Source organism: Schistocerca americana, chromosome 8, assembly GCF_021461395.2.
Source record: "Schistocerca americana isolate TAMUIC-IGC-003095 chromosome 8, iqSchAmer2.1, whole genome shotgun sequence".
Taxonomy (NCBI): domain Eukaryota; kingdom Metazoa; phylum Arthropoda; class Insecta; order Orthoptera; family Acrididae; genus Schistocerca; species Schistocerca americana.
Window position 1 is genome coordinate 320,669,758 of NC_060126.1, and position 18,591 is coordinate 320,688,348.

Sequence of the window (18,591 nt, forward strand, 5' to 3'; positions counted from 1 at the left end):
GTGTTGAAGTTCGACCTTGCAAACACAATCCTTATCTCTCCAAACCCTCTCCCCATCTATTTGATTATAGGTCATGCCAACTGCAGCTCCTGCTATCCCATTTCTTAGTTTTTGTTCTTTGCTTGTTGGACTATATCTTTTTTGCCATTACCACCCTTTCTTCCAATTGCTGTCTCTACATTCCTTTTCTTAGACTCTCCTTTGTTTATGTGAGGTTTTTTGTTAGTGCTTACCAAAATCTCTCACATGTTCATATCTTATCTTTGTTGGTGTGTCATTACTCATCTTAACCAAGTTTTGTGAAGTTTTTCTTGATCCAGGGTTCTGTATAATTTTATTGTTCGATTGCAGAAAATTCCTATTTCCTTCAACCATTTCCTTCCCCTGCACAAACAGATTCTGTACTATGAAAAAATGTCAATATTTCTGCATAGTTTAAGTGCATCTGAAATTTTGCTATGTAGTGGGCAGATATACTTCTAGTTTTTAAATAGCTGAAATTTAATTTTGGAGTATTCTTCTTTCTACACATATTTTGGATAGAATGCAATTTACAACAGTTATTTGAACACAATGATTATCCATGCAAAATTTATCGAATGGATTTCATTTAGTGAATATAAATCTGAAGCTATAGATCACCAATGGAAATTTTATCAAATAGATTATAATGGTACAGCCTTCGCCAGGACTCATATGAAATGTCCGATACCACCTTTATGCATCCAGATAGTTATTGGACAATTCAGTGCTTCTTAAGGACTCGTATGTGTCTCTTTATATGTATCAGTCTCTCCTATTTGATAAAAAGCTTGATATTCATTGTGAAGGCATGTGGAATGTTCTGGAAGGACATGCATTGCCATAATTATTGGTGGATTGTTGTCACTGATAAAATTATGTACATATACTAAATTAACTAACTAATCAAGAAACTGAAGTAATAAGTCCTTAGAAATAAATAACTAGAGACTGTAGAGATGCTAGAATGCAAAATCAATGCTTCTAATTAACAAAATGGTAATCTAAAAGTCCAGTAACAGAAGACCTCACTATCTTGAGAAACAGCTTAAAAGTTATTACCAAGCAATGTATTTTCATTTGTTATTAATTTTTATGTCTTCCTCTGTAATTAATATTCTTTGCTGTTACATTTCTAATTAACTCTCCAATTGTTTACATATCACAGTTTTCCAATTTCAGGAACTTGAGGCCGTATTTGTGGATTTTATATATGTAATCGGATAAAGCATGAGCTCTGTACTGAATGTTAGTAAACAAATCTGAACTGTAATTAATTACATAACTAAAACAATACAAGAGACATTATTGTAATTAAAGTTCAGGATGATTTTCTTATGGAAAACTAAAGATATTACTATAAAAGATTGTCATTCAATATTGTATTTTATACCCTATTTGGCTGTAACATCAGTTTCTTTATGTTTTGTAAATTTTAATTGTAACATCAGAATTGTACAAAATTAATAATGCTTTATTTTGGAAGCTACAGTTAAAATTATATATAAAGTGATGCATCAATACTGTACAAGTCAGTTTTGAAGTTACTTATGGAAGTCAAATAGATCAGTGGAATCCGCCCACGTTTTGTTTACATGATGAGTGTGCAGTTTGGAGGTCAATTAATGTGAATAAATTTTGTGACGCATGAAATTTCGCATTCATTCATCAATGTGCCAGGCAGAAGAAACTTAAGTAACATTCAACATGAATCGTTACATGCTTTCTTGTGTATAGGAAATGGGTGGGGAGTAATATGAACTAATACTATGCCAGTAATGCTGTTTATTTTCTGCTTATCTTCAAATATGTACCTTAAATAACTAAATGGATACTTTTAAGATTCTAACATACTGAAACTTTGCGCAGTACCAGGATTTTATCGAGCATCCTTGCCTATCATTAATGATGCTCTATCCAAGTGTTACCGACAGCTTAGCTCTTAACTTCAATCTTCCAGTACTTCTTTCCTAATTTCTGAAATTCAAGGAGATTCTTCTGTACACTTTGCTGAACTAGCAGAAAAGAAATAACTAATATTACAAAGAATGGCTTAGCCACAACCTACGGCTTGTTTTCCAGAATTAATCTTTCACTCTACAGAGGACTAGACAGTGTTAAGAAACTTCCTTACAGTTTAAAACTGTGTGCCAGATGAGGTGGGGTGTACTTGCAATTTGTCTAGTTTATTATACCATATGGAAAATTATTCGAAACTGCCAGGCTGTTGAATGAAGTGCTAGCCACAAGATATTTTTTTCAGATTTTTAGAGAAATGCATGCAGTTTTAACTTGAGGTGTAATGAAATGAGAAATTACAAACAAGTGAATAAGTAAACTGTAGCATTCCTGAAAATATGGCAGTGATAAAGTGATGGGAGAGAGACTGAACTGTCATTACTCTTAGAACAATCACAAAGATGGCTACAACGTCAAATAGTTGTTGGCAAAATATTATCTCTTTACGCAGTTGTGCAAGGAGCACAAAAGTATTGCATTTGAAGCAAGTAACTATTCCTACTCATTGAGACACATTTGCATGCTCCATTGTTGCAAATTCCAACAAATACAATCCTCATGGGAGGGGGAAAGGGGGGAGATATAAAATAATTTGGGTATATGTGACTATTAAATTACAGAATTGGCAATATAATCAATTCTTCTTCTTTAGTGTATCTGTCTTACAGCAGTTATTGACTGGATGCTCTCCACTGTGCTTCTCCTTTCAACTCCTGGTGACTTTGTCCATTTTTAATGAGATCCACCACCTGCGCAATACTTCCTTTGAGGACTCTTCGTTTCCTCATACTACATGTTCCAGTGAGGACGTTTTCCTCATTCTTTACATTTCCACTAGGTTTCTTTCTTCTCCCACTACTAGAATTACTTCTTCATTTGTCATTCAAACAGCCAATTTTCTCTACAACCATATTTCATAACTGTCCTAATATTTTCTTCTATCTTTGCTTACAACACTACACTCCAAACAAAACACTTGGAGAATCTCTTTCTTAATTCTATAAAACAAAAATCAAAAAATGGAAAATCCAGGATGGAATGTACCTCCGTTCATATCAAACTTACTAACCACCAGCAATACCTCCTCTTTGACAGCTGTCACGCATCTCATACCAAGAAGTCCCTTCTGTACAGCACAGCCATCCACGGTCATGGCATCTGCAGTGATAAGCAGTCCCTCTAAAAATATACCGAGGGTCTCACTGAAGCCTTCACTGACCGTAATTATCCTCCCAACCATGTACAAAAACAAATCTCCTGTGCCTTATGTTTCCAGTCTCCCTCAAAAGTCCCAAAGTCCGGCCACAGAGCAGCATTCTCCTCGTACCTCAGTATCATCCGGAACTGAAGCAAGTGAATTACATTCTCCGCCAGGGTTTTGATTACCTCTCATCGTGGCCTGAAATGAGAAATATCCTAAGCACTATCCTTCCCACCACTCCTAAAGTGGTATTCCATGCTCACCAAACCTACACAATATACTCGTCCATCCTTACACAACCCCTGCTCCCAATCCCATACCCCATGGTTCATACCCCTGTAATAGACCTAGGTGCGAGACCTGTCCCCATACATCCTCCTACCACCACCTCCCCAGTCCAGTCACTAACATCACCTATGCCATTAAAGGCAGGGCTACCTGTGAAACCAGTCATGATTTACAAGCTAAGCTGCAAGCACTGTGCTGCATTCTATGTAGGCATGACAACCAACAAGCTGTTTCTCTGCATGAATGGCCACTGACGAACTGTGGTCAAAAAACAAGTGGACCACCCTGTTGCTGAACAAGCTGCCAAACATGATATCCCTCATCTCAATGACTGCTTCACAGTCTATGCCATATGGATCCTACCCACCAACACCAGCTTCTCTGAAATGCGCTGGTGGGAACTTTCCCTGCAACATATCCTATGTTCCCATAACCCTCCTGGCTTCAACCTTCGTTAGTCACTGTCCTCACCCACCCAGCCCCCTCCCTGTTACCATTCCAGCACTACACAGCCATCATTCCACCACCACACCCAGTATTTTAATTTCTATTTATTTCTCTCCTTTCCACTACTTCCTCCCCCCTCCCCACCCCACCATTTCTCCTGCCCTCCATTTAAACTGCAGCATTTCACTGTACACCACCCCCACCATACTATCCCTCCCCGTCCCACCCCAGCCTCCTCCTTACTCTCACCCAGTCGCCACTCCCATCATGCACTGGTGCAGCTGCTCGCAGTGTGGTTTCAGTTGTCTGAGACTGCAGACGGGTGTGCAAGTTTCGTTTGTGTGAATGTGTGTGTGCTCGCTGACATAGGCCTTAATGACCGAAAGCTATACTCGTGTGAATTTTTTTGTTGTGCCTATTGTGACTCAGCATCTCTGCTATATTGTTAATTCTATAAGAATTATTTTTGTTTTCAACCAAAGTTTCTCCTTTTCACCTGTAGCTGATAGCTATAGCTCCACGCAGTTCATACTCAGCAAATGTGGAGTCATAATTCAACAAACCCCAGCTGCATTTGTGCTTAGCCAGCTTAACTGATAAGTCTTTGCCTGACTGACCAAAATAACACTTATCACTTGTGTACTTCACTGTTGGCTAGCAATTGGGCCTTTACTTTATTACTGAAAATACAATGGGCTATGATGTTCCTCATGTACTAGAAAATCTTATCGTTGCAAGATTTAATTGTTTTGGCTACACTCTGTTATACCTGTCCTGGATATCTGCTTGCACACCAGTTACTGCAAACACTGAAAGGAACAACAAAGTAATCACAGAGGAGGGGTATTATTTTCAATTATACCGGTCAATCAGGCAGAGATGTAGCAGCTAGGTGCCTGAAGATGAATGCAGATGGAGGTAGCAGGTAATGACACCACATTTGCTGAGCATGTATTGAGTGAGAGACACAGCTTCTAACCACAGTCCTATGTTCTCTGCTTAGCGAGCAAAGGCCAAAAACTTAAATCTGTTAGAAGCCCTGGATATTAAAAAACATCTGTCTCAAACTTCTGGTTTAATATTAAATGACCAAACACAATTAGATATTTCTTGTCTTGTGAACTTCACTTAATCGTCAAAGTTTCCCAATGCTTCCCACACTAAATTCCATTCTATTCCTATATTTTACCTGTATTTATTTATTTTATTGTGGTTGTCTATGTACTCCATATATTCAATATTATGAAAAGGACAGTCACAGACTCAGCATCTTTGCTATATAGTGAGTAGCAACAACCCTTTTCGTAATATTATTACATTCCGTCCTGGGGTTTCCATTATTTACTCCATATATTCTGTTGTTATGGTTGTCAGTTCTATCTTATACTCTGGTTTTGTATCATCTTTCGTACGTAATACATCTTCAGATTATTCTTTAGCATTCTCATCAAGTAGTAATTTTATTTTATTGCAATTATTGATTTAATCTGAATTATTAAAGAAACACTGGTTTTTCAAGTTTTGCAGTAATGGTTTGCTGGCATGTTTTCATTAAATCTGTTTATTGTTTAATGCATTTAATTGCATTACCAATGCAATGTCAAAGATAAATTTTACATGTTTGTGCCCCACTCTCTTTCTCAATGTTGTTCATGAATATTGTATCCTCTTTCTACATCTACATCTACATTCATACTCCGCAAGCCACCTGACGGTGTGTGGCGGAGGGTACCCTGAGTACCTCTATCGGTTCTCCCTTCTATTCCAGTCTCGTATTGTTCGTGGAAAGAAGGATTGTTGGTATGCCTCTGTGTAGGCTCTAATCTCTCTGATTTTATCCTCATGGTCTCTTTGCGAGATATATGTAGGAGGGAGCAATATACTGCTTGACGCCTCGGTGAAGGTGTGTTCTTGAAACTTTAACAAAAGCCCATACCGAGCTACTGAGCATCTCTCCTGCAGAGTCTTCCACTGGAGTTTATCTATCATCTCCATAACGGTTTTGCGATTACTAAATGATCCTGTAACTAAGTGCGCTGCTCTCCGTTGGATCTTCTCTATCTCTTCTATCAACCCTATCTGGTACGGATCCCAGCAGTGGGCGAACAAATGTACTGTAACCTACTTCCTTTGTTTTCGGATTGCATTTCCTTAGGATTCTTCCAATGAATCTCAGTCTGGCATCTGATTTACCGACGATCAACTTTATATGAGAATTCCATTTTAAATCACTCCTAATGCATACTCCCAGATAATTTATGGAATTAACTGCTTCCAGTTGCTGACCTGCTATTTTGTAGCTAAATGATAAGGGATCTATCTTTCTATGTATTCGTAGCACATTACACTTGTCTACATTGAGATTTAATTGCCATTCCCTGCAACATGCGTCAATTCGCTGCAGATCCTCCTGCATTTCAGTACAATTTTCCATTGTTACAACCTTTCGATACAACACCGCATCATCTGCAAAAAGCCTCAGTGAACTTCCGATGTCATCCACAAGGTCATTTATGTATATTGTGAATAGCAACGGTCCTATGACACTCCCCTGTGGCACACCTGAAATTACTCTTACTTCGGAAGACTTCTCTCCATTGAGAATGACATGCTACATCCTGTTATCTAGGAACTCTTCAATCAAATCACACAATTGATCTGATAGTCCTTATGCTCTTACTTTGCTCATTAAACGACTGTGGGGAACTGTATCGAACGCCTTGCGGAAGTCAAGAAACATGGCATCTACCTGTGAACCCGTGTCTATGGCCCTCTGAGTCTCGTGGACGAATAGTGCGAGCTGGGTTTCACACGACCGTCTTTTTCAAAACCCATGCTGATTCTTATAGAGCAGATTTCTAGTCTCCAGAAAAGTCATTATACTCAAACATAATACGTGTTCCAAAATTCTACAACTGATCGACGTTAGAGATATAGGTCTATAGTTCTGCAAATCTGTCCGACGTCCCTTCTTGAAAACGGGGATGACCTGTGCCCTTTTCCAATCCTTTGGAACGCTACGCTCTTCTAGAGACCTACGGTACACCGCTGCAAGAAGGGGGCAAGTTCCTTCGCGTACTCTGTGTAAAATAGAACTGGTATCCCATCAGATCCAGCGGCCTTTCCTCTTTTGAGTGATTTTAATTGTTTCTCTATCCCTCTGTCGTCTATTTCGATATCTACCATTTTGTCCCCCCCCCCCAATGAACCATGGACCTTGCCGTTGGTGGGGAGGCTTGCGTGCCTCAGCGATACAGATAGCTGTAGGTGCAACCACAACGGAGGGGTATCTGTTGAGAGGCCAGACAAACGTAAGGTTCCTGAAGAGGGGCAGCAGCCTTTTCAGTAGTCGCAAGGGCAACAGTCTGGATGACTGACTGATCTGGCCTTGTAACACTATAACACTAACCAAAACAGCCTTGCTGTGCTGGTACTGCGAACGGCTGAAAGCAAGGGGAAACTATGGCCGTAATTTTTCCCGAGGGCATGCAGCTTTACTGGATGGTTAAATGATGATGGCGTCCTCTAGGGTAAAATATTCCGGAGGTAAAATAGTCCCCCATTCGGATCTCCGGGCGGGGACTACTCAAGAGGATGTCGTTATCACGAGAAAGAAAACTGGCGTTCTACTGATCAGAGCATAGAATGTCAGATCCCTTAATCAGGCAGGTAGGTTAGAAAATTCAAAAAGGGAAATGGATAGGTTGAAATTAGATATAGTGGGAATTAGTGAAGTTTGGTGGCAGGAGGAACAAGACCTCTGGTCAGGTGACTACAGGGTTATAAACACAAAATTAAATAGGGGTAATGCAGGAGTAGGTTTAATAATGAATAGAAAAATAGGAATGCGGGTAAACTACTACAAACAGCATAGTGAACGCATTATTGTGGCAAAGATAGATATGAAGCCCACGCTTACTACAGTAATACAAGTTTATATGCCAACTAGCTCTGCAGATGATGAATAAATTGAAGAAATGTATGATGAAATAAAAGAAATTATTCAGATAGTGAAGGATGATGAAAATTTAATAGTCATGGGTGACTGGAATTCGGTAGTAGGAAAAGGGAGAGAAGGAAATGTAGTAGGTGAATATGGATTGGGGCTAAGAAATGAAAGAGGAAGCCGCCTGGTAGAATTTTGAACAGAGCATAAGTTAATCATAGCTACCACTTGGTTCAAGAATCATAAAAGAAGGTTGTATACATGGAAGAATCCTGGCGATACTAAAAGGTATCAGATAGATTATATAATGGTAAGACAGAGATTTAGGAACCAGGTTTTAAATTGCAAGACATTGCCAGGGGCATATGTGGACTCTGACGACAATCTATTGGTTATGATCTGTAGATTAAAACTGAAGAAACTGCAAAAAGGTGGGAATTTAAAGAGATGGGACCTGGATAAACTGACTAAACCAGAGGTTGTACAGAGTTTCGGGGAGAGCATAAGGGAACAATTGACAGGAATGGGGGAAAGAATTACAATAGGAGAAGAATGGGTAGCTCTGAGGGATGAAGTAGTGAAGGCAGCAGAGGATCAAGTAGGTAAAAAGACAAGGGCCAGTAGAAATCCTTGGGTAACAGAAGAAATTTTGAATTTAATTGATGAAAGGAGAAAATATAAAAATGCAGTAATGGAGCAGGCAAAAAGGAATACAAACGTCTCAAAAATGAGATCGACAGGAAGTGCAAAATTGCTAAGCAGGGATGGCTAGAGGACAAACGTACGGATGTAGAAGTGAGTATCACTAGGGGTAAGATAGATACTGCCTACAAAAATTAAAGAGACCTATGGAGATAAGAGAACCACTTGCATGAATATCAAGAGCTCAGATGGAAACCCAGTTCTAAGCAAAGAAGGGAAAGCAGAAAGGTGGAAGGAGTATATAGAGGCTCTATTCAAGGGCGATATACTTGAGGACAATATTATGGAAATGGAAGAGAATGTAGATGAATATGAAATGGGAGATACGATACTGCGTGAAGAGTTTGACAGAGCACTGAAAGACCTGAGTCAAAACAAGACCCCCGGAGTAGACAACATTACATTAGAACTACTGACAGCCTTGGGAGAGCCTGCTCAGACAAAACTCTACCATCTGGTGAGCAAGATGTATGAAACAGGCAAAATACCCTCAGACTTCAGAAGAATATAATAATTCCAATCCCAAAGAAAGCAGGTGTTGACAGATGTGAAAATTACCGAACTATCAGTTTAATAAGTCACAGCTGCAAAATACTAACACGAATTCTTTACAGACGAGTGGAAAAACTAGTAGAAGCCGACCTCGTGGAAGTTCAGTCTGTATTCTGTAGAAATGTTGGAACACGTGAGGCAATACTGACCCTACGACTTATCTTAGAAGCTAGAGTAAGGAAGGGCAAACCTACGTTTCTAGCATTTGTAGACTTAGAGAAAGCTTTTGACAATGTTGACTGGAATACTCTCTTTCCAATTCTGAAGGTGGCAGGGGTAAAATACAAGGAGCAGAAGGCTATTTACAATTTGTACAGAAACCAGATGGCAGTTATAAGAGTTGAGGGGCATGAAAGCGAAGCAGTAGTTGGAAAGGGAGTGAGACAGGGTTGTAGCCTCTCCCCGATGTTATTCAATCTGTATATTGAGCAAGCAGTGAAGGAAACAAAAGAAAAATTCAGAGTAGGTATTAAAAGCCATGGAGAAGAAATAAAAACTTTGAGGTTCACCAATGACATTGTAATTCTGTCAGAGACAGCAAAGGACTTGGAAGAGCAGTTGAACGGAATGGATAGTGTCTTGAAAGGAGGATATGAGACGAACATCAACAAAAGCAAAACGAGGATAATGGAATGTAGTCGAATTTAGTCGGGTGATGCTGAGGGAATTAGATTAGGAAATGAGACACTTAAAGTAGTAAGGGGGTTTTGCTATTTGGGGATCAAAATAACTGATGATGGTCGAAGTAGAGAGAATATAAAATGCAGACTGGCAATGGCAAGGAAAGCATTTCTGAAGAAGGGAAATTTGTTAACATTGAGTATAGATTTAAGTGTCAGGAAGTCATTTTTGAAAGTATTTGTATGGAGTGTAGCCATGTATGGAAGTGAAACATGGACGATAAATAGTTTTGGACACTAAGAGAATAGAAGCTTTTGAAATGTGGTGCTACAGAAGAATGCTGAAGATTAGATGGGTAGATCACATAACTAATGAGGAAGTATTGGTTGGTTGGTTTGGGGAAGGAGACCAGACAGCGTGGTCATCGGTCTCATCGGATTAGGGAAGGATGGGGAAGGAAGTCGGCCGTGCCCTTTCAGAGGAACCATCTCAGCATTTGCCTGGATTGATTTAGGGAAATCACGGAAAACCTAAATCAGGATGGCCGGACGCGGGATTGAACCGTCGTCCTTCCGAATGCGAGTCCAGTGTCTAACCACTGCGCCACCTCGCTCGGTAATGAGGAAGTATTGAATAGGATTGTGGAGAAGAGAAGTTTGTGGCACAACTTGACTAGAAGAGGGTATTGGTTGGTAGGACATGTTCTGAGGCATCAAGGGATCACCAATTTAGTATTGGAGGGCAGCGTGGAGGGTAAAAATCGTAGAGGGAGACCAAGAGATGAATACACTAAGCAGATTCAGAAGGATGTAGGTTGCGGTAGGTACTGGGAGATGAAGAAGCTTGCACGGGATAGAGTAGCATGGAGAGCTGCATCAAACCAGTCTCAGGACTGAAGACCACAACAACAACAACCATTTTGTCATCTGTGCGACAATCTAGAGAAGGAATTACAGTGCAGTCTTCCTCTGTGAAACTGCTTTGGAAAAAGACATTTAGTATTTCGGCCTTTAGTCTGTCATCCTCTGTTTCAGTACCATTTCGGTCACAGAGTGTCTGGACATTTTGTTTTGATCCACCTACCGCTTCGACATAAGATCAAAATTTCTTAGGATTTTATGCCAAGTCAGTACATAGAACTTTACTTTCAAATTCATTGAACGCCTCTTGCGTAGCCCCCCCTCACACTACATTTCGCTTTGCCTAATTTTTGTTTGTCTGCAAGGCTTTGGCTGTGTTTATGTTTGCCATGAAGTTCCCTTTGCTTCCAAAGGAGTTTTCTATCTCGGTTGTTGTAACACGGTGGCTCTTTTCCATCTCTTACGATCTTGCTTGGCACATATTCATCTAACGCATATTGTACGATGCTTTTGAACTGATCCTCAACACTATCTGTACTTGATCAAAACTTCTGTGTTGAGCCGTCGGGTACTCTGTAATCTGCTTTTTGTCAATTTTGCTAAACAGAAAAATCTTCCTACCTTTTTTAAAATTTCTATTTATGGCTGAAATCATCGATGCAGTAACTGCTTTATGATCGCTGATTCCCTGTTCTGTGTTAACTGTTTCAAATAGTTCAGGTCTGTTTGTCACCAGAAGGTCTAATATGTTATCGCCACAAGTCGGTTCTCTGTTTAACTGCTCAAGGTACTTTTCAGATAAAGCACTTAAAAAAAATTTCACTGGATTCTTTGTCCCTGCCACCCATTATGAACGTTTGAGTCTCCCAGTCTATATTTTCCAAATTATCCTTCAGGTGCTCAGCCACAACAGCTGCTGAGCCAGGTGGCCTATAGAGACATCCAATTACCATGTCTGAGCCTGCTTTAACCGTGACCTTCACCCAAATTATTTCACATTTCGGATCTCTGTCAATTTCCTTCCATATTATTGCACTTCTTATCACTATAAGCCCGTCTCTGCGGTATACATTCCAATCTGAGTTTAGGATTTCATTACTGTTTACGTCTGGTTTCAGCCAACTTTCTGTCCCTAGTACTATATGGGCGTTGTGACTGTTTATTAATGAGAGCAGTTCTGGGACCTTTCTATAGACGCTCCTGCAGTTTACTATTAGCACATTAATATTGTTATTTCCTGTTGCATTTTGCCTACTCCTACCTAGCCGCGTCTCAGGAGGTATCTTGTCGGGCCTAGGGAGGGAATTCTCTAACCTAAAAAACCCACATGTGCACTCCACCCGTACTCCGCTACCCTTGTAGCCACTTCCAGCGTGTAGTGCACGCCTGACCTATTCAGAGGGACCCTACATTACTCCACCCGATAGCGGAGGTCGAGAAATTTGCACCCCAGATCTCCGCTGAATCGTCTGAGCCTCTGGTTTAAGCCTTCCACTCAGCTCCAAAACAGAGGACCGCAATCGGTTCTGGGAACAATACTACAAATAGTTAGCTCTGATTCCACTCCGCGAGTGAGGCTTTTCGCCTTCATCAATTCCGCCAACCACCTGTAGGAACTGAGGATGACCTCTGAACCCAGACGGCAGGCGTCATTGGTGCCGACATGAGCAACAATTTGCAGTCGGGTGCACCCAGTGCTCTCTATCACCGCCGGCAGGGCCTCCTCCACCTCTTGGATGAGACCCCCGGCAAGCAGACAGAGTGAACACTGGCCTTCTTCCCTGACCTTTCCACTATTTCCCTAAGGGGCTCCATCACCCGCCTAACGTTGGAGCTCCCAATAACTAATAAACCCCTCCCCCCATGTGCCTGCTCGGACCTTGCTGAAGGAGCGGCCACATGTCCACTCACAGGCAGAGTGGGCGATGCCACACGGCCAGCCTCCACATTCACCCTCCGCCTCGTGTGCCGCGAACGCCGCAGAACCCGCCACTCCCCTTGGGGAGAGGGTGACCCAACCGCGCCCGGTACCCACGAAGATGTCTCGACAGCAGGGACAGTGGGTGAAGCATGTAACACCTGGGATGTACCATGCGACGCACCAGACTCCTCACTGCCGCTACACTCCTAGTCAGCAGCCTGAAGACGGCTGACTGTGGCCCTCAACACGTTCAGCTGTTCGCGAACAATGGCCAGCTCCTCCTGTGTCCGTACAGAGCAGTCACACATCCTATCAATGACCATGAGTTAAAGTCTGATGGTGGTCTTGTAAGCCAAAAACTGCCTAATGAAATAAATTAATACATTAGAACATACACAATACTGTGCTTTTCATTTATAATTATAATGTTGTTGTACCAAGAAGTGATGGAATAAGCAGAAAACATGATAAATATGATTACAATCGTTCAGGCACAGCTTAAGTTCACAAAGAAAAACTTTTTGCATCTCTTAAGTGCCATCTGAAGTAGAAAAGTACATGGGTTGACTGAAAAGTAATGCCTCCACCTTTATAGCTTTTCAACTGTTGGCAGCACTGGTATGTGGCAGGTTCTGGCTTTTTCCATACCCTCTTCTCTACAACTCCAGTTGGCAGGAAGCCTTATCATTGAACAGTTGTGTTGTTTCAGTGTAAAGTATGGAACCCTGCGCAGACAGTCAGTCAATGCGATTTAAGCAATGTGCAGCCATTGAATTCTTCACAGCAGAAGGTGTCACCTCAAAGGAGATCCATCAGAGAATGAAACCAGTTTATGCTGATTATGTTGATGTGAGTACTCTGCTTCATTGGGCAAGTAAGTTTGAAGATGTTGAGCCGGGAACATCTGACATGTGTGAAAAACAGAGTTGGATGTCCTGTAAAAGCAACTACCAAGTTTCATAAGCAAAATGTTTACAGATTGATTCAGGATGATCGTCATATCACTCAGAGAGAAACTGCAAGCACAATCGGCATTTCACAAGAATGTGTGCGTCACATTATTGCTTTGCTTGGCTATTGGAAGATCTGTGCATGATGGGTTCCTCGCATGCTGACTCCTGAAATGAAAGCACACAGACTTGAAATTTGCCAGGAACTCTTCTCGCATTATGAGAGTGATGGTGACGCCTTTCTCCATTCAACTGTGACAGGAGACGAAATGTGGGTACACCATTACGACCCAGAGATGAAACATCAGTCTATGGAATATCGACACAAAGACTTGTCCCAGAAAAAGAAATTCAAGACACAGCCCTGAGCTGGAAAAATCCTGGCCAAAGTGTTCTGGGATGCAGATGGTGTTATCCACGTCAGTTTCCGTGGTCATGGAACAACAATAAATTCAGAGCATTACATCACAATGATGCAAACTCTGAAACGCCAGCTAACAAGGATCTGAAAGGAAAAGGGAAATGATTTCATGCAGAATGAAATGCCAAACCACACACTTCACATGCCACCACAGCAGAACTTCAGAGACTGAATCTCACCACCATACGGCATCCTCCATACTGTCCAGATTTAGCACTGTCTGACTTCCATCTGTTCCCAATAATGAAATATGATCTGCAGGGACATCATTATGCTTCTGGTGAAGGCGATGAGAGAACTGTGAGACTGTGGTTCTGGGAACAGAGTGTTGACTTCTTTTGTAATGGCTTGAAAAAACTTGTTCATCATTGGCAGAAATGTATCCAATTGTCTGGTGATCATGTGGAAAAGTGAATATTGGTAATTAAAGATCACATTCTAAGAATTATTTCTGCATTTGATTTATTAAAATATTCCCATGCAAACCCAATTAACGAAGGTGGAGGCATTTCTTTTCATTCGACCCTCGTACAACAGCACAACTAACATGCATTTTTATTTCATTCCACTTCATTTTTCTTCTGAACTAGTTTTCACAATTTTGGTTGTCAAACTGTATAAGAAATTTTATAATGACATACTTCTGCACTTCTGTTCTCAAGATATAGCTTTACGACTGACTGTCTCTTAACATCCTACCCACATTTTGTATCCCTTAACTCACATGATGTGGTCTCTCAGACCATACCAGAATTTCCCAAGTCGCTCTCGTGGTCAATTGTTGTGGAACATTTTTATACACCACCTGCCCTTTTTTAATCACCAACCCTACAAATTATTATTGTCAGTTGCATTATTGATTGTTGTTGACATGTGATGGGGTCTTGTAGACCCCAGCTCGTGCACTACGAACCTGCTTTCATCAGTTCAGTACAAAATATGTTAGCAAGAATGTAACAATTTTATACATTTTAAGTTTGAAGAAAGTTTTAGTCAGTGGATGGAGAATGATGTCAATGATATAGAACAAGAAATAGACGAAGAAGACAATGATGTTTCAATAGCCAGTGATTACAGAGGAAGCACTTCAAGACAGTTGTGAGGAGGACATTTCTGTTTCTCTAACAAAATACATAGTGTTAGTCAAAATTACATGTGTTCTGAGTAATGGTAAAGAAAGATGTAGATCTCAGAACTAAATATTAATATTGCAGCCAATCTTTCTCTGGCTATTGAGTTCAGTTTTTATGTGCAAACCCCAGAAATTAGTTTTATATGAAAATTTATTTTCTACAGAGATAGTATAATTTTTCAGAATGTAAGATTCAGTTCTCTAACAGTCTGTTTTGTGTACTATTGAATGAGCTTCACAAAAGTATCTGATTTTTGCTTGATTTAAATAAAAATAAAAAAAGTTGGCTGTATTTAGTGCAATAAAATCAACAAGGAGTATTTAAACAACACTTATATAGTTGTAACCATAAATGTTACATAACATAAATAAAATTTTCAAATGATTTACAGCTTCAATCTTGCTTTAAAGATAGGGGTCTCAGAGACCACACCTCATAGTATACGTTACAGAAAACTCACCTCGTGAGTTAAGGGATATTTTTAACATGATTTCAGTTACAAATATAATGCTCTTGTAATGATTTTAATTGAATCAACTGGGGGTTCTTGGTGAAACATTGTAAATTACCTAAACAAACACTATTTTCTCCCTTGTTTCACAAATTTTGTTATTGTTACTGCACAACCTAAGTTTCCGGTTTTAAACCTATTTTCATGTATGTTACTGATTCTCAAAGATGATAATGCAAAGATAAACTTGATGATAATGCAAAGATAGCCATCTTAACTTCTTAATGTTTCAATTCTTGGCTTAATGTGTAATTACTTCAATTACCATTATTTGGCAAATTACATAAGGAACAAAACAATTCAGCAATTATACTAACATGATTAAACATGGCAAGGACTAAAGTTGTGCATCAGCCAAGACCTTTTTATCTACTGATGGGCTGAGTTCCAAAGTTTCATTTCTATCCTTGAGTTGTGATATCATCTAAAACAGGTGTATAACTGAATTGGGTTTGCTAGTTTAATAATAAGTGTGGAGATGTACACACCTGTTTTTTAATTTCAAAAATTTCAAACTGGCTGTGTTTGACCACCTTTTCCTCTTTGTGTAAGACTTGTACATCCATAATGTATTTATGGTTATTCTTAAAGCAATGTTACGCAAAAGGCTGAATCAGGCTTCCTCAATTTGCAGCCTCTATGATGTTCTTTAAGCCTGGTACAGATTGACCTCACTGTCCAGGCAATGTAGCATGAGTTACACCTGTGGCATGTGATTTTATAAACCCTACTTTTTGTGATGGCTGGTTGTTTGCCTTTTGCATTGAACAAGCAACTACCTATTCTCTGAGAGACATATAAAAGCATTACAATTTAAAAACAGCAACCAACTGCAACTAAGATATAAAAAAATATGAAAATGTCACCATAATTTGTCTTAGATTTCAATATAATTCTTCAGGTGGTTGCTACAGGCTTTTCTGCTGAGGTTTTCTTTTGTAGTTATTTAGTAATGTTGTACATTGGTGTAGCCTAATTCCCTGAGCAACACAGATATATATTTCAAATGTGTATTTGTACTATTAACTTAATTATGGTGTAATAAGCACCATTCTATTTTCTAGAGCACCACATACTACTAAACAGACTCACAACACATATTCCAACTTTACAATGAGAAATGAGAACTACAATTCCAAAAATACACATTTATCCGTTCTTCTACAACTTCACATACACTTGTTTACTAACAAGAAGAGAGCAAATGCAGAGGAATTTACAGAGTCTCAGCAGCACTTTCACCAAAATATTTAGCCAATTAAAGTTACAATACAGCAGACAAAAAGCTCTTGGGTTTTCACATGCAATAGTGTTGAGATACTGCTATGTTTCAATGAGTTTCATCATCTTCTGGCTTCATTAAGCCAGAAAAATTACACTACGGTATATAAAAAGCACTGTATAATTGTTCACAGGGTAGGTTACTAGAATTCTCTGACTCATTATCAAATAACACATACTATCAACCTTATTCTGAAGCACTGACGAAACAGGAGCTACCTGGAGCTCCAATACTTTAATATTACAATGTCCTTGTTAATTTGTAGCGTAGGTCCCTTACAACAGTTATCCCATAAGCAATGCTTTTAAATTGACGTCTTTTAACAAACTCAATTTTTCTCCCCATTGCCTCGAATGTAGTTTTAAAATATCTACCACAACTACTGGTATAAACTTATGTACAGAAATGGACAACACTTATTCTCCCAAATAAGTTTCGGACTGAAAGCAGAATCATAGCAAGTTTAAAAAAAATGGCGAGATTTTTGGGATGATGGAACAACCTTCTAATCTTTCAAGTGGATAAGATTAGCTGGATAACGTACATTTCATTTAGCATAGTTATTGTAAGACATACATAATGAATTCTCACCTACAGCTTTAACATCTCTATGTATTAATTTCAATTCATATGTGAACAGAGGCATACTTTGCCTCAAACACAGTGATTAACAAAATATAACACTATCTCATTAACAGCAATTATTTTGGGACTGTTGCTCTTTAATTCCAATGTAAAAATAAAAATAAAGATTAAAAAAACCATTTACATATTCTTCATACACTGTCAAACATAAAGCAATCACATACTGACAAGGATCAGGAAACAAATAAATGTAACTAAACATTTTGAGAAAAAATGATTATAAGGAGAATGAAGGTAGGCATTCTACTAACATAGGTTATTATTCTGCAGTCAATAACAAACCTACAAAATAAATGCACATAAATAGTGTTTCACTAACTAGAAATGAATGGATAATGGAAACTTAATGAGAAAATTTTAAGCACAGGCATTATTTCTCCTGTGAATTACTCAAACTACAGAAAATATCTTAGCATGCCATAGGAAGATAACTGGATGCAATGTTTGTACCTTTGCTGTTTTGCCCTTCAGAGCACTGGAGGGTATGGGAGTGGGAACACTGTCAGTTGACTGGCTGTCTCGGGATTTTGTCCGTACAGTCACTTGCTTTGGGTTTAATCCAAGCAGCTTATTTACATCTATTAAGGCATGATCTCCTGCAAAAGTAATCAGTTACAGTTACACTACTGAATCATAAGGATGAAGTCAAGCAATAAAGTGTCCAAAACCATAAAAAGTAACAGCACAACAAAATGTTACAACACAACTACTAGGGGTGGTCAGACAGTAATGCCCTCTTTTTCTTTATTTCACAAAACACTGGAGCAATATAACAAATGTAACACTGAGATTGATGCCAAATTTTCTTCTACATTGTTTATAAATATCAGGGTGTTCCATGAACAGATAGCAGCACTACAGTTTTAAAAAATGGTTGACATTAATGTGTGTATTTTACAAGAAGCTGTAATTGCATTCCTGAACACTGAAGGTGAAATCCCTATTTGCATTCATGAAAGGCAGATGAATGTTTCTTTTGGAATGGTGAGGTGTGTATCAATACATTTAGGTTTGCGTTTGTACTTAAATTGTTGCGAAAACACTTATAGCTGCTCAGAAATGAAGCTAACA

The 18,591-nt window shown here is 39.3% G+C and overlaps 1 protein-coding gene across 1 annotated transcript in view; it reads right to left on the minus strand.

Moving 5' to 3' along the window:
* Positions 1 to 17,566: 17,566 nt before the first annotated feature.
* LOC124545801 (RIMS-binding protein 2-like) overlaps positions 17,567 to 18,591 on the minus strand; it is a 195,294-nt gene continuing 194,269 nt past the window's right edge. The window contains exons 7-9 of the mRNA XM_047124746.1: positions 17,971 to 18,116; positions 17,807 to 17,838; positions 17,567 to 17,714 (exon numbers count right to left, since the gene is read on the minus strand). Of these exons, the coding sequence (XP_046980702.1) occupies positions 17,567 to 17,714; positions 17,807 to 17,838; positions 17,971 to 18,116 (326 nt within the window). The remainder of the gene's footprint in view (positions 17,715 to 17,806; positions 17,839 to 17,970; positions 18,117 to 18,591) is intronic.